Below are 14,908 nucleotides of genomic sequence, written 5' to 3'. Positions count from 1 at the left end.
AATTGTTTGGTTTATTGACAGGCTTTGAACGTCACATGTTTCCTATTTGGGGACTTATCTGTGAAGTCTATTAAAACGAGACAGTCAAAGCGTTTGAAACAATTGTTTTCATTGTGGATCCCTCCTCAGCGTGGCGGGCTCATGGTGAGTTGGAATGTGCCGGGATGCTCCAGAGATAGGAGATGGGAGGCGCAGAGAGTGGATGGTGTGTGTGTGTGTGAGTGTGTGTGAGAGAGAGATAAACAGAGAGAGAGAGACAGAGAGAGAGAGACAGAGAGAGAGGGGTGGTGGGGTGGAGGAGGGGAAAAAAGCGCCTGAATCCATCTCTCTCCTCCCTGTGACGTCGCTCGCTCTGGTCCCGGGGTGCGCTGCTCTCTGGTCCCGTCTCAGCAGAAACCACTTTAGTTGCTGCTTCGACCGTTCACACGAGCTGCGGTGCAACGCGCGCGGTTACGGTGCGGCGAGGCTCTTTGCGTGCACCCATTGTCCTTCTTCTGCTCCACGCTGCCTGTCTTGTCCCACATATCAGTGAACTGTTTCCACACTCCGCTTGAAGAGAGAGAGAGAGAGGGGAGAGAACCTTGGGCGTTAAAAGGAAGAGGGCGAGAGAGAGAGAGAGAGAGAGAGAGAGAAGGCAGAAAGAAAGAAGAGAGAAGAGGAAAGAGATTGGCGTGGTCCCTTCTCCTTCCCCGGGCTGAATCTCCACCGAGAAGATGCTTAGAATAGCCGGCGTGTTGGCTGTAGTGGCTCTTGGGTTGAGCGCCACTCACACCAAAGGTACGGTAGGTGAAGGGCAACTTCCTCTGTGTGGTGCGCATCTGCGAGTGCGTCTATGTCTTTAGCATAGGTGAATGTGGCCGGAGAAGCTGTGCGTGGATGTGGAGAAATGCCCGTCTCATTCGGAGAACTAACCGCTGATTGCAGTCTGTGTCTGTGTTTGATGCTGAGGACTGTAATTTTCTGCAGCGTTCCTCTTAGGACTTGTGTGCACTTATTAATCACAACTGTACAGCCCGTGATGGCACTTGATGGTATTTGTTTTGTCTTCCGTGGCATCCATACTGTAGTTTTAAGGGGATTTTCTATGGTGCTCCGAGTTTGCTGTGACCTTATTATAGCCAGATTTTTTGGGTTAATCTCTGCATCACACTAGTATTGAGTAAGAGACTTGCAGTGCTGTTGTGACACAGAATCATCTTCTTATTTGTTGAATTACTAACACTTGTAACGGGCTGAATGCAGGAGAACATTCTGTTATATTGTGAGATGTTCTGAGGCTGTGCGTCTTTACTGTTAAGGTTTATTTGTGACTGATGGGTAAAGGTCGGCAGGAGCAAAGTGGAGCAGGTAAACTGTTAAGTCCTTTTAACAGGTTTTGAGTTGAAATTTGCAAAGAAACAGCATTTGGGTCCTTCAAATGATTTTCAATGAATCTGAAGCTGAAAATGAGTGTTACACCGTTGAAAGAGTGGTGTTATTCCTGCACGTGTCCCATAATTAGCTTATTGTGGACTCGTGCATTCAACAGAATTCAAACAACTCTCTTTTTGACAGGCAAGTACAGAAATAGATATAGTAAAGATGTCATATCCTTAAGAAACAAATCTGCAACTACTATGACAGTCTTGTATCCGGACTTCCTCTACAGGCAGCATGAGAGCACCCACATTTAACTTAACAGAAAAGTGTAGCTATTTTCAGGTTTCTTAGCAGCAGCTTTTGCAAATTAAGTCGAACTTTGATCAAGCTGATCTCAATATCTGATATCAAGTGCATCACATACATACGTAAATTAAACAATTGTGGGATTTAGAAAGAAGCTAATTTAATTCACAGTTGCAATTAGCAAATTAAAATTCCAGAGCAAGTGGGAAATAATCGTCAAAGTCACAAACACATAGTAATGACATCCAGATGTCACAAATGTGTGCCATACTGTTGGCAGCTTTGCTTCACAGCTGAGCTAATTTTAGTTGAACCAGTATCCCCACTGCAGCGGGACCGCTCAATTCTCCAGTGAGCTTGGCATGTGCCGTAGGTGAGCTGGTAAACGCGGCAACAGGTTTGTGCTAATCAACTCCCTGTAGACTGAGGTTGCTTTTTACACAGTGCAATAACAAGGTGACACCTGTCAGTTTCATCTGGGAGCCAAGACACACCACAAGTGTGATAAGCTGTTTATCCTCCTTGCCTCCTGACACTGGAAAGAGTCTCCCTGCTGGTCGGCTGACTGGATGCAGCTACGATCTTTGTTGTGTGTGTGTGGATGGAAAAACGTATACTAATAGACATGTTGCAGGCCCTGACCTGGCCCTGAGGTCAAACTTTTGCTATTTAAATGCACTTTCATTTAAATAACTTTTATTTGCAAGTGAGAAAGGGGTGACAACTTTGTGCTGTGCTTGCATATTCATGAAGAAAGAGTACCTTTGTGTCTGTATTAACCTGATATGTTCATGTATGTAATGCAGCAGGATTTAACAGGGTGGTTGCATTGTAAGGAAGGATTTATTATTTTTTTGTATCCAGAGCTTGGCTGTGAAGTAAACAAATTACTGCCAAGTCAATGGGGGCTGAAAACCAAGCACACCATGGTTCTAATTGATTCCCTTGGGCCACTGTACACAGCAGTTAAATCCAGGAGAAAATAAGAGTCTATTGTCTCCAGGATCTGTTGCTGCACTGACCCTCCCTGCCTTTCCTGTTTCGTGTTACAGATGGCAGGATGCCAGCCAATAAGAAGCAGCAAATCTAAAACATCTTCCATTTCCTACCCCTGAATCTGTTTCTATGTGTCAGGTTTTGAAATGACAACTGAAATAGTGCGTTCATGTCAAGTGTGGCAAAGGATCCGCCTTCGTAGCACCAACATGTGAACCTGCTTTCCAGATAACTTTGAAGCACCGCTACTCCTGTCATTTTCTGTTTAGCCACCGTTTCATTCCAGGAAAGCGTGGACGTGCAACTTCCTTTAATCACAGTCACCCGCTAGCCATCCATTCAGACTAAGCTTGTGTGTCCCTAAATGTGTGTGTACCTACTTAGTATGTGTTTCAGAGTTGTCAGTAATCAGAGCTTGAAGCACTAACATCCCACAGTGTGTGTGCGTGTGTGTGTGTGTCTGTGCGTGGGTTTTCCTGTGCGTATCCAGGAAGAGTGATAGAGTGCAGCCAACATGTTGACAGCCGCCAAGTATGCAAAAATGGGCGAGGAGGTGATGTCGTTAACAAAGGAATTATTACTTTCGCAGATACATGCTGTGGCTCAAACGATTTCCCCAGGACCGACCGTGTCGCTGCTCGACAGGGAGAATCTTCTGGCAGCGAAGCAGAAAGAGCTATAGAGTTTTTGCCAGTGCTGCCCGGAGCCTCACTTTTGTGTAATTCCAAGCAATATGAACTCTGAATTTAGATAGCTCATTACCAGCACAGTATATTTTAATTCAGCTACCCACTGTGTGACTCTTTGTTGGTGAAACCTTTTTGCTGCTTTATAATGTCCAGATAAACACACTGTACATTTCAGTAAACATGATAACATTTACAATATAATACTCTGCTTTTCAGCAAGGCTGTGGCTATTGTGTGATCCTTGTTTGTCAAGTTGCAGGATTAATTGACACAGGTCCTATAATTTATGGTTTTCTATAGAGGAATTCTGTATGTGTGTCAGGGTGTATAAGCTGGTGCTTTTGTGTGTGTACAAGGGATGTAGAAAGCCAAGAGGATAGTCGTTTGAGGATCCCATTAGCAAATAAAAAAGGGGGGTGACAAATAAACAGAGGCAGATTTATGCCCCCCCTCTTTGGAAAGAGGAAGTGCATTATGGGAGCACTCCATAAATCCTCCACCGAGCCTGTGACATGAGGTGCGGCACAGATCCTGCTTGGCCTTGCGGTGGCCAGGGAAAGCAGCGCTCAGCGACACGGAGGTGCATCACAGACAAACACTTGCTTTGTCCTCTGTTTTCAAAGCTTCGCTGATCTCTGTACAGAGAGAAGAAGGAGGGCTTAGACGCTGCGGGAATGGAGGTGCGCCAGGCCACTGATCCGAGTGCAGTCCTATAGCCATCAGAGACAAAAGATACAGTCAGGGTGGATAAGTTTAAGCTATTGTCTTCAAACAAGGAGGACAAGCAGGGTTCCTGTGATCCTGTGATAATCGACACTGGATCAAATGAAGCTCTTCATTCTTCCAGCTTGTTGAACTTTGACTTTACCTCAGTGTTATTGTCATGCAGGTGTCTCTTTGCGAAGATACACATAAAGACACAAATAAAAGGAAATTTTGTTCCTGAAAGCTGTTGTCTCGGTCTGAGTGCAGCATGTTCATCTAAGGTATATTCCCCCATAGTCTATACACTTACATCTTCCTCCAGTCTTTACTCTATATACAGTATCTGACTCTTTTTACTACCTCCAGTATTTTCGTCTCTTCCGACTCTGTTGTCTTTTTAGATGTGAAAGGAGGAGGGAGATTTGGAAGTGGAGTCACAGTGTGTGCGAACATGTAGTTCAGCAGCTGACTGAACTGGGAGCACAGCACAGTGAGTGGGTATTTCATTTTTCTCTTCCCTTTTTTGTTCTTTGTGTGGTCACAGATGACCATATTTGGCAGTATATTCAGATGTCCAAGGCCAATTGAAATGCCCCACAAAGTGTGATAGAGTGAAAGAGAAAAGAGGGAGAGAGAAAATTTGATCAGAGACAAGACCAGAGTGGGTTTTGCAGAATTAACTTAGAATCCCCACTGCCTTTTTGGAGTGTGTTTGGAGAGAGAGGAAATGACTGTAAAGGGAAGAAAAAAACTTACAAAACAGGGAAGGAAAGGACAGAAAATAACAAATTAGAGAAAAATAGGGAAAAGGGATGAAGTTAAATGCTTGTTCTTAACCTGGGAAGCAGCAAAGAATGGATTTAGTAAATGTGCTGATGCTTTCAGTAATATTATAATATGTAGAATTTCCTGTGGGTTGGCTGCTGTGGCCTGGCAGTGGTTGGGGGTCGACCTCTGTCAGTGTTAGAGATGTAGAACCATCTTTTATTTTAAATGGATTACATTCATGACATACAGTATTAACTTACAATAAAGTAAGGAGTTGTCATCGACTGAAGTCTTTCTATCTTACCGTTACATGCCTGTCGCTCTGCTCCATATATCTGTATGGTAATGCAGCCACTTGGCTAAAAATACAGGCAGCAACCTTTCAGGTTGTTTAAGTGAGGTACTGAGGTACTGAGTGAAGTACCTTAAGTGAGGTACTGAGAGTCTGTTGCACAAGAAAACGATATCAATTTGATAATTTCTTAAAATAGAATTTGAAATATGCCCTGGACAGCCCCAGTGCTGTTTAAACCCTTATGGCACTCATTATTTATATTAACTACTTACAGTCAGCCACATAATCAGTGGGTTTCCTTGGTTTGATCATAATTAAAGTTTTATTTTTGTTATAATTTAAATGAGATATAAAAGATTACAGAAATACATTATCTGATCACCTGTCAAAATGTGAATATCTGATTTAGGTTAAATTGCATTGCTTCATGCTGTAGTAAAACTATGTACACATGAATTCAAAAATATATTTTGTAATCATAATCAAAGTAAAAAATAAAACAAACACACTAATTAATCTCTTCTTTGAACAAGGATGAACCTCTAAAGTGTTCCACAGATCTTGGAAAGGATAGCAGCTGAAATCTCAGAGGTTAATGAATGGAAATATGCTTTGGTGTGTACCAAAAAAGCAAGTGTCCAAGAAGTGGCACAAATAGCGTGCCTTTGCTACACCTTCTGTGGGAACACACCAAAATTAAACAAATATGGCTGGGAATTTTAAATCAACGTGACAACATGAGCAGGCAGATCAGCAGAGAACCAGACTCTGCTGTGGCTCCAGCTCCACCACCTCCAGTGACTCCTGCTGATGAATCCTCCTGTCATCACTGCAGGACGGTTTGACCATCAGTCAGACTGAACCAGACTCTGCTGCAGAGACATCTAACTCCCTCTGCTAAACCCACAGTCATTACTTTAGTTATGAATGGTGATTGTGTGAACCGGACTCTGCTGTGACTCCACCAGATCTTCCAATTCCCCGTGATGAACCTCTCGTCATAAGTGCAGTGCAGGATGACCTGATAATCAGCAGGGGTGAAGTCCAAATGAAGAGTGGAATCCAAAACTTCTTCAGCTGGTTCACAGAAACTCTCTGCTGCTGACTGAGACTCTTCCTCACTTTGATTATTATTGCTGCGCTGTAATCAGTCACCATTACTCTGTTTTATTATTGGGAATGAATGCAAATTGGAATTCCTTTCTCACAGAAAGTTGCAATAAATTTGAACTATGATTCCAGATCCATCGGCATTAATCTGCTAATTAACTGTAGCATTGTCAGCCCCTCTGGTTTCATGTCAGATATTGGAACCTGGCTACAGAGATTTACTGTACACAGAAGTTATACATTAAGACAGTTGGTGTTTGAAGTCATCCCAGGGGTGTTACATGTGGTAGAGGTCAAATTCCTTCGCAGAAAGCACAGAAAACCATCTTTAAAATGGACCCAGCCTTTTACAAAGGACTATTGTTATATTGAAAGTGAAAACTTGTCAGACCGTTGCTGTGAAGTTTGAAGAACTCAGTTGTGTCAAATGTCATTCACTGCTATATGCTTTTACGTAAGAGTTCCCGGAATTTGAGAAAAGATACAAAACCATGAAAAACAGACCACACTGAAAGTACGTTTAAGTGTGAGTGTGTGTGTGTTGTTGCTGCAGTGCTGCATTCAGTCCCCACTTCTTCAGGATAATCAAGTTTGTTAGACATTTTTAGCTTCTTGCCAGACTCTCACCATGCTCCTTTGGTAATTTGCTCTCATGTCCCACAGTATATGAAAGACAGACCACTTGTGTACATGCATGCACACACACACACACACACACACACACACATACCCAGTATTTCTAAAGGACTCCACTTCAGTGCACCTCTCATCCACTCTCTGGATGCTTTCCTCCAATCACTTACCTGCTGTTCAATCTCACCAGTGGACTCTCTTCTGTTTTTCAATGTGGGATGATGACACATGTGTCATCATCCCACACATACACACACAAACACACACACACACACACTGATGAGTAACAAAGGGTTACACAGGCAGATAGTGCCTGACCTGTCCCTCTCCACCAGCTGGGTCTAGCTGACCCCAGAGGCAATGATCAGAGGGAGAAGATGGAAAGAGTTAGAGGACGAGTGAGAGGAGAGAGGGTCAGAGAGAAAGCTGCAGATCTGTGTCTCTGTGACTCATCAATCTTCACACTTGACAGGTGGAGCACTCTGAGTGCAGACTTTTATAATGGACATGCAGACAGAGCACAAGAGAATAGCCAGACTGTTTGTACTTGTCTATTTCTTGTTTTTAACAAAAATAACCATCTTTACATCCACACATTGCCTATATTATCTGGTACAGGCAGGAGGCTGGCCTCCATCCCAGCATCTGAGCTATTTTGTAGTATGATGTAGGTGATAATCAATTTTTTTAATTATAATGTTTTGGCTTTCAATGATGATGAAAACAAGACAATGATTTTGCTACATTTTGTTTCACAGTCTTATTTTGTGAAAGCCCAAACTGAGCCAGGCTGTGGCGTGTTCAGTTCAGCTCAGTGCGGTCAGGTGAGCCACCACTTGGATTTTGATGTGCGGCTGTCTCAGCTTTTGTGGCACTGGTGCTCGGACCATACACAAAGGAGGAGAGAATAGCATTTCAGCGATCTTTTCTCACATTTTATAAATTGTAATTTACAGACAAACAAGAAAACAGTCTTTTGGTTTTCAGTAAATGTTCAAGAAATGCATGGTGTCAGACAAGACTACATTTTGTTTGCCGATGCTAGAACTCCTTGTAAAAAGGCAAAGGACCATTTTCACACTTTGTCAATTTTACAGATTAAACAAATGACTTACAGTGGGTGTATTAATGAGCTTTAAATGTGCTAGTAGGCAGATTTAGTGACCTTTGGACAGAACTATGTTAAGCTCAGCTAATGGGCTGGTTTGCATATGTATTCTCATCAAAATCTGCAAGAAAGCAGATCAGCACAAAATTTGAAACTTTTCCTGAAGGGAAGACTGGACCATATGGATGCCAGGTAGACCTTGTCCTTAAAATCAAGCTGACATACTTTCTAGCTGGAGCATTTGATCCTTTACTCTCTCTGTTTATGTTGCCCTATTAACGTGTGGATTTGTACCAAAACCACTGGCTGTTATATCACTGTTGTGCTACACTTGCCCTTGCTTTTTTACAGTGTCATATGTTTGAGGCCAATACAAGGCTATTGCGGTTTCACTGTCTGTGCACAGCTCCATATTCAGGTCAGCCCTGCATGAGCTTTACTTGCCTGCTTCATCACTGTGGGCAGCAACACACAGCCTTCATTGTCAGTCTACACACACAGCCTCATTAGAAAGAGTTACCATGTATTTGTTAATGGTGTGCAAGGTTTTTGATTATACACAGGAAATTGGGCTGTCCGCACACACGTTAATCAAACGATAATTTTTATTTTCTTCATTAGTCTAAAGCCTGGCACAAACATGAACACGCAAGCACACAACACACAAGTGCACACCACACAACAAGTCCCTGTGTGATTTTGCCTTGATTATTGTGTTAAGTGCTCATCACTCGCGTGCCTGTTCTCCTATCTGTGCTCAATTTCAATTAATCCATCTATTTCCCCATGAAGGCAACAGTTGTCATCCCATATGCTAGCCACTTACAGGCTGAACAGGAGCTGGCAGTGCTCATACCTATACACCCAAACATTCCAGAACGTACATAAACAAATAACAAAACACAAGCTGTTGCTTTCCAGAGGACACTACATCAACACCTCGCAACATACACAATTTCTTCTCCACTTGTAGAAACACAGCTTTGTATTAGTCAGGGTTTTTTGACAGTTAATACTCCATCAGCCAGAGGTCCACAGACACAGCCCTGATAAAAAGCATGTTATTCAGTGCTGGTTGTTGAGAGTTACATTACCAGTGTCTGCGCCCATGGCGTTAGTCCAGCCTGCCAGCAGATGCTACAAAGTCTGTCACCCTTCTGTGGTGGTTATGATGGGTAGTGACTGCAGAAATGGTCTGTCTGGCTTGCGTCTGTTTACCTACATTATCTCTGATGTACTGTTATCAAACTACCACTATGTCCTTTTCATGGTCACTGGAATGTGAGTCATTACTTCTAAAGCAAAAGAAGCAGGGTGTGAATCATTTGGCCTTGCTCAATACACTGCATTATCGAGCGTATATGTTTATTTAAAATGTGTTGGTGCATCTTCAGTTACTAGAAAGGCTTTGGATGGTGCATCATTGCTTTTGTTCTGAAGGTAGAGAATGTGGTTTTTATTCTCCTTTAGAAGTACTGTGTGTCACTGAAAATTGCAAGACAACAGCCGAATTATTCACAGCAGACATGAAGCCAGTGTCTGGCACTGTCCTTGGTCCTGAAATGAGCCAGTGACACTCGGCAAGAAACTGCAGCAGTGGAGCTATCCGTTGTGCTGAAATCAGACCAACTGGATGATTTTGTCTTTCTAATAGCTCATGCCTCAGTGTGAGCGGGCTTTTGCATACACCAGTGTGCAGGAATATTAGAGGGGAGGAGATATGTGAGAACGCACCAGGGACCTGACAACCTGTCACAGCTATGATAAGGCTGAGCAGTGATTGATGGGTGACAGATGGACGGGTGAAAATGGCCAGCAAATGTGTAGCATTTCAATGAAAATGCAAAGCTGTATTTTTTTAACACTTAGCCCTTGCATTGTGAGACATAATGGTAATAAAAGGCCATGCGATGGGATATTTATGATTTTCACAATAAGCTCACTATGAATGATGGGGCCTTGTAAAAACACACACTTTTCCTCCAAAGTGAGTCCCATTCTGGTTATTTGTTTGTGTTTCTGTCTGTGCTCCTCTGCTCTTAGTGGGCTTTTTTGCTTCCAGAGGAAGTCATTGAGTGATGTCACTTAATGTCCCTTCCGATGGTTGGGACTGTAGACTGATGCTGAAAATGAAAAACAATATTTTTGCATATTTTAAAATATTTAAAAAATCACTTTTATGAAAGGGAAACACCATTAGGGTCTCTCAGTGCAATTTGGGGGAAAATACCAAATATAAACATAACTTTGTTTCGCCACATGCTGCCTTTAAGCACTAATTGAGAACATACAAATACAGTGAGCATTCTCCATGTGTGCTCTTGACTTCCTCTACCATCAGGGACCCAGAGCCAAGAAAACAAAGCAGGCAAAAATAAAAAGCGTTCCAACTGTATGAAGTTTATTGAGTTGCAGCCAATGATTCTCACAGATTCTGGGCCATATTTTCAACCTGAAGCCTCGGCACAGTGATCCATGAATCCTGCTTTGTGATGAGTTTCTGGACAAGCGTGTACACTGTGTGCGTGTTATGACTTATGAAAGTGGACGTCTCAAATCATGAAATATGTCTGTGTAGTATAGTGTCCTTTATTCCAAGACACATGTAGTAGTTTTGCTGACACATACACACACACATGCACAGGTGGACCATTTTGAAATGAACAGGTGGCACTGGCTTTGTGTAGAAGACCTGTCATGGATGCTGCAATTTTATCCTTCCACTGTAACTGGGCCACTGACACACACACACCTATATAAACCTCCACGCACACACACACACACACACACACACACAGTGGCACACACTTTGAGCTCTTCCTCTCTCCTTTGTAAAGGTGTACCCCAGTTCCCTGTGGCTGTTACTCAGGCCCAGTAATTGCATGCCCAAACGTGTGTATGTATACACCTGTGTGTGTGTGTTTAGATGAAATCCTGAGGGATGTGAACTCTGTGCTGGGTTGTTTCATTTTTTTAACTGGACGCTCAGGGCCTCATTTGTCCCTCTGTGTTTTGGGAGAAATCACCAAGGGGAAGGGAGAGTAGAGAGAAAGACAGAGCTGTGAGGCTACCTGTCAGCTCCTTCACAACAACCTAATCATTTCAACAATTAAACATTAAAAGCGTAACGTGACTGTTGTCACTAACTCTCTAGAAGAGGAGCTGCTCTTGCTAGCAAGCTCTTGTAGTTCGCAAAAACTCAATTTGTCACAATTTGATTGTATTTCTAACCTGCATGTTTATTGTGTTTTGGAGCAGCTGTCACATTGCAGCTTTAGCTCATATTTGTGCCATGTATCTCTTCATCCGTTTGCACTGGTCCTGCAGTGCAGACAGTAGCCTGGCTCTAGCAATTCCTCCTGTGTTACCGGGAGGAGGATCTGGGTCACTATGTACCTCCTCCTCCTCCTCCTCCCATGGCTTTGCATCCTCTCACTCCCCCTTGTTCATCTTCTGTTCTATCTCCCTCTATCTTACCGTTATCTGTGTCTTTTCCTTATCTGTCTTTGCCTAATCTGGGAACCAGCAATATCACAAATTCAAATCTCTCTTCTTTTTTATTCTATTTTTTTTTCACTCTTTGGTCTTCATCACTTTCCGTGCCCCCTCTGGGATTTCCTGGTGTAGCATTAGCATGGAGGTAATTACCGAAGGCGAGGCTTAGCCAGGTCTTATCACAGTGTTCTCTCCTTCCCTCAGGATCTGTCTCTCCCCTTTCTCTTTCAGTCTCTGTGTCACCAGGACCCCATGGAGATTTTTCTTTTGGAAAGGCATCGGGTTAAGGACATTTAAGGGCTAAAATTTTAATCTGCACTTTTTTCTAAGTTGACTGTGCATTATCAGGGCCTTTAGTACCCTGAAGAGAATGTGAGAGTTGAACAATAATATGCACTATAATAATATGGATAAACACATATGCATGTATGCCCTTAATGCATTTCTCTGTCACGTATACATGAATACGTAAACATGTATGAAGTGTATGTAATCTCATGAACATAAAAAAGCAAAGTTCTGCAAGTATACAGAAAACACACATTTTAATCATGACTTATTCTTCTGCACATGCATGGACACTGTTGTACATGTTGGGACATCGTGATGTGAAAGCTAATAATAGTGTGCTGAATAATTAAGGTGTTATGTTCATTCATTAAGCTCAAAAATGGTCGACAGGACACACACATGCACTCATGCAAGCACACATGCAAGCGTGCACACACACACACACACACACACACACACACACACACACACACACACACACACACTTCATTTCTCCGTTGCTCTCCCTGCCCTCTATCTGAATAGCTTGTCATTTGGAGATGCTGTATAACATGGATGCCTGTGTGCATATGTGTGTGAGTATGTGAGTGAAGGTCACTCATTTTTCTAACCAGCACATCATTATAAAATCATGAATCCACTGCCGGCTCACTCACCACTCCAGCTCCTCACTTTTCTGCTGGAATTGTATATAGTGTGTGTGGCTTTTTTGTGAATGTGGAAAGACAGGGTGTTGAATGTGTTCATGCATGTGCATGAGTGCATGTGCCTGTGTGTGTGTGTGTGTGTGTGTGTGTGTGGGCCTGGCCCCCATGAGTTCTCATTATGGTGAGAGTGGATGGCCGAGCCCAGCCCTAACATCTGTCTCTGAGAGTGGAGGGGCCCCACATTGAGCTCATAGTGAACACCCTCGGAGGAGAGGCCGTTTTGTGCTGCATAACAAGCCAAACTGCAGCACCTCACTCTGAAGAAAACTTCTCTACTTTTCTTCACTTCTCTACTCCACATCTACTCTTAAATCAGCATGTTTATTCCATGTAGCTCATTCAGCCTCATCTACTCTGTATGTTGCGTTTGACCAAAGGATTGGAAGGCCCCTTGTGTGGAAGCCCCACAAATATATCAATACAGTCATGTATTCTGGCAAATAGTAGCAGAGGTTTAAAAGTAGTTTTGCTTCAAGTATTTTTATTATTAGTTATTAGAAAGAAAATTAAATCTATTAAGAAATCTGATATGAAAGAAATCTGATGAATGATACAACTAATATCTGCCATTTCTATTAAGTTTATTTAGTTACTGTCATCTTTGATAAAAAAGAAAAAAAAGTTATTGTTCAACTCAGGTGCAAAGTTCATTCTTGACTTTGGAACCAGCAGCTTAGAAAACAATCTCACAACACTGCATTCTTTGTAACTGGCCTTCAGAACTGCACATAGACGCGTTCTGATCTGACGCCTTGGTCAGTTGTTTGTGACTTTCAACTCAGTTACAAACCACCACTGAAAAATGAAACCATTATCTGTTCAAGGTTTGGTTAGGTTCAAGCATAAAAATGACTTTTTGGGGCAGTTACGTTTACAGCTTCTTTAAAGGTTCCGGGACCTTCATTGTCAAAAATAACGAGACTCGTGGAGACCACTAGAAGTGCCTGTCACTCAAAGGTAAACATTTTGGGACATATGCTGGGAGCAAACTCATTTTAAAAACTGAACTTTGACCTTGGAAACAGCAGTTAAGAAAACAATCTCATCACAAGATGATAATAATGTTATGAGGCTTAAAGCTCCAGACAGCAAATGGACCTTATGCTGAGGCTGTTTGTTCAACTGTTTATTTGGTTTACTGTTCCAGATGGCTAGCTAAACCTTTCAGCCATCACCTCTGTTTATGTTTAAAAAAACATTAGTCGGAGTATTAGGATTTGTGTTCGGATTTTTATTATTATATCCAAGTATCAGTATTGGTATCAGCCTCGGAAATCCAACATCAGCCAGGCTCTGGTTTTAACTGTGTAAAATGAAACAGAGTGCAACAAGTGTCAAGGCTTTCAGTGATTCTCACAATGACAGATGGCGGAAAGGCCAACAGAAAGTAAAGTAGCCCCTTCCAACATGTTTGTCTTCTTGAGAAAAGACAAAGAGAAAGTAAACACAGTGACACTCACCAGAGAGCAGGGACATATTTCAGTATTGTTTTTGCAACGGGTGTAGGAGCTTATGAAATATGTAATCTTAAATGAGAGGAACATAAATTACTACACACAGAACTTTAATGTTTAAAAGGTTACATTAAAATAATATGACACGACTGTTCTGGGAAACACTTGGAAGTCTTATTGTGAGATTGTGAGATACCAAAGATTTTGGATAGGTTCAACCCAGTTAAGGTCATCCACTGAAGGGCGATGGCTTTTTATTCAAGATTTAAACTCATCATTTGAATGAGTAAAAAAGTAAAATCTATATTGGAGCTGTAATTCAGTGGAACAAGGGCCTTTTCTGCTGTCCAACTGTGCTATTACCTGCCCTGTTGTCCTCAGTAAACGTGGCTACTGTTTTTCTCTTCGTTAACACAAAATATGAAAATGTAGCCAGTTGGACTTAGACTAGTGGCTAATGATGACAAAAAACCATGTGAGGATTAATGTGAGGAAGCATTTTGCTTTCAGCATGATGAATGGAAAAACTGTGGATAAAGGTAATTGCTGCCTCACAGTGATGATATCTTGTCTCGCAAGTGAAGCGACAAAGACACAGAGAATGAACTGAACAACATTAATTCAATTTGGGATTAAGCTACGTTTCAATCAATCTGACCAGATTACATGTTTGAAAAAAAGGTCAGTTCATGTCCACACCGCAGCTGAAAAGAAATATCACGCTTAATCAGAAATGGCTTCTCCCAAACTGTTGCCACAAGGCTGGAGGGATGCCTCTTCCCTAAAATATTCCAGCATGCTGTAGCATTAATATTTCAAGTCCAGCCCAGACCATTAAAATCCACCTGCTAAATATACCTCAACTGACTATATATGTAAAAACTCTGAGAGCTCTCTCTCTGAAAGACAAAATAGAATAAAAACTGCAACTGCTTGAAAATGCGCAGCCTTTTCTCCGTCACTGCTTTTGCTCAGTTTCTCATGAGTCATGC

The 14,908-nt window shown here is 42.2% G+C and overlaps 1 protein-coding gene across 1 annotated transcript in view; it reads left to right on the top strand.

Annotated features, from left to right (window-relative positions):
• The first annotated feature begins 334 nt into the window (after positions 1-334).
• The window catches only part of LOC124058875 (calsyntenin-2-like), a 209,570-nt gene continuing 194,996 nt past the window's right edge, over positions 335-14,908 (top strand). The window contains exon 1 of the mRNA XM_046388472.1: positions 335-777. Coding sequence (XP_046244428.1) covers positions 714-777 — 64 coding nt within the window. The 5' untranslated portion in view covers positions 335-713. The remainder of the gene's footprint in view (positions 778-14,908) is intronic.

The sequence above is a fragment of the Scatophagus argus genome, chromosome 5, assembly GCF_020382885.2.
Source record: "Scatophagus argus isolate fScaArg1 chromosome 5, fScaArg1.pri, whole genome shotgun sequence".
Classification (NCBI taxonomy): Eukaryota; Metazoa; Chordata; class Actinopteri; family Scatophagidae; genus Scatophagus; species Scatophagus argus.
The sequence above is the reverse complement of the archived record's forward strand: the minus strand, read 5'-3'. Positions and strand labels throughout refer to the sequence as shown.